Source organism: Bubalus kerabau, chromosome 11 (genome assembly GCF_029407905.1).
Source record: "Bubalus kerabau isolate K-KA32 ecotype Philippines breed swamp buffalo chromosome 11, PCC_UOA_SB_1v2, whole genome shotgun sequence".
NCBI classification, from domain to species: domain Eukaryota; kingdom Metazoa; phylum Chordata; class Mammalia; order Artiodactyla; family Bovidae; genus Bubalus; species Bubalus kerabau.
In genome coordinates this window covers 46,996,974-47,004,518 of record NC_073634.1, presented here as the reverse complement: position 1 = coordinate 47,004,518, position 7,545 = coordinate 46,996,974, and the positions used below count along the sequence as shown (strand labels likewise).

General features: G+C 40.1%; 1 protein-coding gene across 1 annotated transcript in view; it reads right to left on the bottom strand.

Moving 5' to 3' along the window:
• Nucleotides 1–312: 312 nt before the first annotated feature.
• Nucleotides 313–7,545, bottom strand: part of EVA1A (eva-1 homolog A, regulator of programmed cell death) — an 85,136-nt gene continuing 77,903 nt past the window's right edge. The window contains exon 3 of the mRNA XM_055540227.1: nucleotides 313–1,568. Within this exon, the coding sequence (XP_055396202.1) occupies nucleotides 1,198–1,568 (371 nt within the window). The 3' untranslated portion in view covers nucleotides 313–1,197. The remainder of the gene's footprint in view (nucleotides 1,569–7,545) is intronic.

The window sequence follows — 7,545 nt, the reverse complement described above, 5'->3', positions numbered from 1 at the left end:
CCTCCCTTCCTTACCAACTTCCCCTCTCCATACGAGGCCACCCTATTATTTCTAGCCTTTGGTAAGTCTTCTAGTCCTATATCAACTTACCACTCAGCTATACTGTAATCATAATAGAAACAGACATAAAATAACAAGCCCCTGGGTGTCATTTCTCCATTCTCTGGTTTCTCTGTTTCTCACAATTCTCCAGTTATTTGAAGGACCTGGCAAAAGACCATACCCACCTATAAAAGGGCTGCTGTTTAAAGTAAGTGTAAACACAGAAACAAAGTATGAAACAAAAAAGATTTTATGTAACTTATATTTTTTATTCCAACTTAATTTTGGCTTTATTCCTCACCTCCCATTCCCATTCTCTTACTATAAATCCAAACATGGTTTTTATTTTTTTAACAAAATGTTTAAAGTCATGATTATCTAGAGTCATAACATTTTCTTTTCTCCAAAAGGGGGGAGAAACAGCTTTTGTTCTGGTGCTGCATTTTCAAATGCATACAGCATTAAATGCACATTAATATATTCCTTAGAAACTATTTAAAATAAAACCCTTCATCCTTTGAGGTTATTGACATTTTTATAGTTCACTGACATATCTATAATACATTATTCATTTTCATGAGTGAAGTGGTAACTGTAATAAAAAACAGGATTTTAATCCCTGAGGTGCCAGTTTAAATGGAAGAAGTTGTGATTACAATACAAGATTTGAAAATAGGCCTTAAATAATAAGCATGGATCATGCTATCTGGATCAAAATCACCTCCATGGCAGTCATTTAAGTTGCATTTACTAAGTTAAGGTAACCCTGCTCTTCCTAGCCCTCTTGCTATAATAATATTTCCTTTTCTATAGAAATAAAACATAGCAAGGAAGTCTGCAGAAACTTCTGAGATCCTCAGAAATCAAGAGAAACCACAAGTCCCATTCCTATAATCTCCATCCACATTGCTGGAGAGGGTTTTCAGCACCATTCCAAGATCTAGAAAGGTTGATGAAACGACTTGGTTTTTCTACTTCTCCATGTAGCCAAAAGGGACAGATCTGTCATACGGTCTCGAAAATGACAGTGTCCTGCTTGTCTCTGCCACCATAACATTAGCAGAACTGCATTCCACTCTTAGTGCCCACTGTCTCTGCGGGGCCCTTTCTCTCCCAGGCAGCTAAACAGTGGGGTGTGGGTTCCTGCTCCTGCCCCTAGTAGTAGCGGTTCAGGCTCCGGGTGCCGGGAACCTCAGGCTGGCCATTCATCCAAATCTCCCTGATGATACGTTCCCGCTCCTCCAGCCGCTGGGCTCGCTCCAGCTCCTCCACTGAGGTGAAGACATTCTTGTTCAAAGTCCTTTCAAAGCGCCGATGTCTCCTGACTGAGATGTCAGATGCTGCATCCAAGCTGCCATCCTCACTGTCGCTGCTGTTGCTGCTGCTTTCTTGGTCCTTCAGAAACTTCTGGGAATGCTGACAGCAGTCTGCGTGGCAAGAGATCCTCATCACCAAGGCAGCTAGGGTGAGGACCAGTCCAATACACACACCAGAGACAAAGTACAGAGCTGCTCCCTCGGGATTTTCTGTTGGAGAAGGAGGAAGAAGAGAACATTTGAAAGATGACAACTATATATTCAGAGAGCAAATATGACTTCAGCACAGGATGGACCCCTCTCACCAGGCCCCAAAGCTTTGATGGCTGCAAACAATGCCTCCTCGTGTGACAAATTGCATAATGTATTCAAATATAATTTTCAACAAATAGTGTGGATAAAGACTGTATGGGATTCTTTCACTATTCTTGCAACTTTAACTTTGAAATTATTTCAAAATGAAAAGTTAAAAAATGAAAAAATATTATTTAGCATCTACTATAAGCAAGTAATTGTGCTTAGATGCCATTTGCTTATATTACACAAATCTTTGCTTCTGAATTTTCTCCTGAAACTCCTTGAATTATCTTTTAACCATAGTTGTAGGCAACTTCAGACATGATCCTTACCTCTCAGTAATCATACTCTTACATAAGACCTTCCCCCCAAGGGCTGGACCTAGTGACTTACTTCTAACAGAAGCGATGGATGACTTGAGATTAGGTAACCTAAGACTGACTTCCAACTTACTCATGCTCTCTCTTTCTCACCCATTTGCTCTGAAGCAGTCAGTTCCCATGCTGTGAGCTGTATTACAGGGAGGCCCACAAAGGGTGGCCTCTGACTAACCACCTTCAAAGAACTGGACTGCACCAACAGCCATGTAAGTGAGCTTGGAGGTGTATGAATATGTGTATATGTCTTCTAAATTTTCTTTTGCTTAGCTGTATTTTTTAAGTATTCTATACTTATTAATATCACACTTGTAATAAGTAATGTTATTTTACTGGAACATAAAATTTTAAAGTGAATCATGTCCTGGGGGATCCTTGAGGTGGCCACAGCCCCGGTCTTGCAGCAATCTTATGGAACCCCTTGAACAGAGAACCTCACTAAGCAAATCCCAGATTCCTGACTTACAGAAACTGAGAAAATAAATACTTGTTTTGAGATACAGAGTGTCCCTGAATTACAATGGCTGGACTTAACAATTTTTTTAAACTTCACAATGAAGTGAAAGCAATGTGCATTTAAGTAGCAACTGTACTTCTAATTTTGAATTTTAATCTTTCCTTCTGCAAGCAATATACAGTATAATACTCTCTCCTAATGCTGGGGAGTAGCAGCAAGCTGTGCTCCCAGTCAGCCACATGATTAGTTACAACCATTCTGAAGCTAGACAACCATTTGGTATTCCACTTTCAATACAGTAGTCAATAAATTATATGAGATTTTAATTATAAAATAGGCTTTGTGTTAGATGATTTTGCCCAACTACAGGTTAATGTAAGTGTTATAAACATATTTGAGGTAGGCTAGGCTATATACTATGATATTCCAAGGGTTAGGTGTATTAAATGCCTTTTTTTTTTAATATAAAAGAAAACAACAAATGGGCAGAAGACCTAAACAGACATTTTTCCAAAGAAGACATACAGATGGCCAAGATGCACATGAAAAGATGCTCAACACCACTAATTATTAGAGAAATGCAAATAAAAACTGCAGTGAGGTATCACCTCACACCAGTCAGAAAGTTGTTGCTCAGTTGCAAAGTCGTTCCAATTTCAGTCATTCCAAGTTCAGTTCCAATTCTTTACGACCCCATGGACTGCAGCATGCCAGGCTCCTCTGTCCCTCACTGTCTCCTAGAGTTTGCTCAAACTCATGTTTACTGAATCAGTGATGCTATCTAACCATCTCATTCTCTGCTGCCTCCCTCTCCTTTTGCCTTCAATCTATCCCAACATCAGGGTCTTTTATAATCAGTCGGCTCCTCACATCAGGCGGCCAAAGCTCTGGAACTTCAGCTTCAGCATCAATCCTTTCAATGAGTATTCAGGGTTGATTTCCTCTAGGATTGACTGGTTTTATCTCCTTGCAGTCCAAGAGACTCTCAAGAGTCTTCCCTAGCACCACAATTGGAATTCTGATGGCAAGAGTGATGGCAATTCTGACGGCAAGAGTGAACATTGACATTTTAGGAATGACTGAACTAAAATGGATGAATGGGAGAATTTAATTCAGATGACCATTATATCTACTACTGTAGGCAAGAATCCCTTAGAAGTGGAGTAGCCCTCATAGTCAACAAGAGTCCGAAATACAGTACTTGGGTGAAATCTCAAAACACTACAGAAGGATCTCAGTTCGTTTCCAAGGCAAACCATTAACATCATAGTAATTCAAGTTATGCCCCAAACACTGATGCTGAAGAAGCTGAAGTTGGATGGGTCTATGAAGACCTACAAGACTTTCTAGAACTAACACCAAAATAAGATGTGCTTTTCATCATAAGGGATTGGAATGCAAAAGTAGGAAGTCAAGAGATACCTGGAGTTGTTACTCCAAGACAAGTTTGGCCTTGGCATACAAAATGAAGCCAGGCAAAGTCTAACATAATTTTGCCAAGAGAATGTACTGGTCATAGCAGACACCCTCTTCCAATAACACAAGAGATGACTCTGCACATCTGAACACTGTGAACATCACTAGATGGTCAATACCAAAATCACATTGATTATATTCCTTACAGCAGAAGATGGAGAAGCTTTATACAGCCAGCAAAAACAAGATCAGGAGCTGACCATGGCTCAGATCATGAACTCCTTATTGCTAAATTCAGGCTTAAATTGAAGAAAGCAGGGAAAACGAATAGGCCATCCAAGTATGACCTAAATCAAATTCCCTATGACTATACAGTGAAAGTGACAAATAGATTAAAGGAATTGGATCAGATAGACAGAGGGCCTGAAGAACTATGGACAGAAGTTCATAACATTGTACAGGAGGCGGTGACCAAAATCATCCCAAAGAAAAAGAAATGCAAGAAGGCAAAATGTTTGTCTGAGAAAAGAAGAGAAGTGAAAAGCAAAGAAAGGGAAAGATATACCCATCTGAAAGAAGTTCCAAATAATAGCAAGGAGAGATGAGAGCCTTCTTAAGTAAACAATGCACAAAAAATAGAGGAAAACAATAGAATGGGAAAGACTAGAGATCTCTTCAAGAAATTTAGATACCGAGGGAACATTTCATGCAAAGATGGGCACAATAAGGGCAGAAACAGTAAAGACCTAGCAGAAGAAATTAAGAAGTGGCAAGAATATATAGAAGAACTGTACAAGAAAGATCTTAATAACATAGATAACCATGATGGTGTGGTCACTCACCTAGAGCCAGACATCCTGGACTGTGAAGTCAAGTGGACCTTCGGAAGCATTACTATGAACAAAGCGAGTGGAGGTGATGGAATTCCAGCTGAGCTTTTTCAAATCCAAAAAGATGATGCTGTGAAAGTGCTGCACTCAATAAGCCAGCAAATTTGGAAAACTCAGCAGTGACCACAGGACTGGAAAAGGTGAGTTTTCATCCCAATCCCAAAAAAAGGGCACAACTGTGTTCATTTCACATGCTAGCAAGGTAATCCTCAAAATCCTTCCTGCTAGGCTTCAACAGTACTTGAACTGAGAGTTTCCAGATGTACAAGCTGGATTTAGAAAAGGCCGAGGAACCAGAGATCAAATTGCCAACATCTGTTGCATCATAGAAAAAGCAAGAGAATCCCAGAAAACACCTACTTTTGCTTCATTGATTATGCTAAAGCCTGTGGCTGTGTGGATCACAACACACTGTGGAAAATTCTGAAAGAGATGGGAATACCAGACCACCTTACCTGCCTCCTGAGAAATCTGTATGCAGATCAAGAAGCAACAGTTAGAACCGGACATGGAACAACAGACTGGTTCCAAATTGGGAAAGGAGTATGTCAAGGCTGTATATCACCCTACTTATTTAACTTATGTGCAGAGTACATCATGTGACATGCTGGGCTTGATAAATCACAGGCTGGAATTGAGATTGCCAGGAGTAATATCCATAACCTCAGATATGCAGATGACACCACACTAATGGCAGAGAGCAAAGAACTCAAGAGCCTCTTAATGAAGGTGAACAAGGAGAGTGAAAAAGCTGGCTTAAAATTCAACATTCAAAAAATGAAGATCATGGCATCTGGTCCCATCACTTTATGGCAAATAGATGGGGAAATAATGGAATAGTGAGAGACTTTATTTTCTTGGGTTCCAAAATCACTGTGGATGGTGATTGCATCCATGAAATTAAGACACTTGCTCCTTGGAAGAAAAGTTCTGACAGATCTAGACAGCGTGTTAAAAAATAGACATCACTTTGCCGACAAAGGTCCGAATAGTCAAAGCTATGGTTTTCCAGTAGTCATGTACAGATGTGATATGTACAGTAGTCATGTACGTCATAAAGATGACCGAGTGCTGAAGAATTGGTGGTTTTGAATTGCAGTGCTGGAGAAGACTCTTGAGAGTCCCTTGGACAGCAAGGTGATCAAACCAGTCAATCTTAAAGGATATCAACCCTGAATATTCATTGGAAGGACTGATGCTGAAGCTGAAGCTGAAGCTCCCATACTTAGGCCATCTGATATGAAGAGCTGTCTCATTGGAAATGACCCTGATCCTGGGAAAGATTGAGGGTAAGAGAAGGAGGCGACAGAGGATAACATGGTTGAATGGCATCATTGACATTATGATTGCATCATAATGCACCCATTATGACTCAATGGACATAAGTCTGAGCAAGTTCCAGGAGATGGTGAAGGACAGGGAAGCCTACCGTCATGGTGAGGTCCATGGGTTTGTAAACAGTCAGACAAGACTGAGCGACTGAACAACAGCCTTCTTTATGGTCCAATTCTCACGTCTGTACATGACTACTGGAAAAATTACAGCTTTGACTGAAGTGAAGTGAAGTGAAGTCACTCAGTCGTGTCTGACTCTGCAACCCCATGGACTGTAGCCCACCAGGCTCCTCCATCCATGGGATTCTCCAGGCAAGAATACTGGAGTGGGTTGCCATTTCCTTCTCCAGGGGATCTTCCCAACCCAGGGATCAAACCCAGGTCTCCCACATTGCAGGCAGACGCTTTAACCTCTGAGCCACCTAAAGAGGTGGCTTTGACTACTGGCCATCATTAAGTCTATAAACAATAATTGGTGGAAAGGGTGTGGAAAAAAGGGAAACCTCTCATGCTGTTGGTGGGATTGTAAATTGGTACAGCTACTATAGAGAACAGTACAGAGGTTCTTTTAAAAACTAAAAACAGAGCTACCATATGAACTAGCTATCCCACTCCTGAGCATATATCGAAGAAAATCATGGTTTGAAAGGATATATGCAACCCAATGTTCATTGCAGCACTGTTTACAATAGCCAAAACATAGAAGCAACTTAATCTCCATTGACAGATGAATGGATATACATATAGACACACACACACACACACACACACAATGGAATATTATTCAATCATTAAAAAGAATGAAATGTCATTTGCAACAACATGGATGCACCTGGAGATTATCATACTAAGTGAAGTAAGTCATACAGAGACAGGCAAGTATCATACGATATTGTTCATATACAGAACCTCCCAAAATGATACAAATGAGCCTATTTTTATTAGCAGATACAGGGAGAATTGAAGAGGACCCTCCCTTGTGGGGCCTCAGTTCTTCTTAAGAACCCTAAGAAGAATCTGAGGTCTTATAAGAACACCTCAAGGGAGAGGTGGGCCAAGCCAAGAGAGGCACTGGTGCCAGAATGAGGAGGTACAGGGATTTTCAAGAGAGGGCTTTTACATACTCATTTAGGCATGCGTGGAACTGACAAGTTTTTATTCAAGATTTCTCGTTTCTTGAGGTAAAATTGTATTGCTATAAACTTCCCATTTAGAACTGCTTTCTGCTGAATTCCATGTTTTGGACCATTGTGTTTTCATTTGTCTCTTAAGTATTTTTTATTTCTTCTTTGATTTCTTCAGTGATCCAATGGTTATTTAGTAATTATTTAGCTGCCACGTGTTGGGGTTTTTTAGAGGTTTTTTTTTTTAATATAAATTTATTTATTTTAATTGGAGGTTAATTACTTTACAATA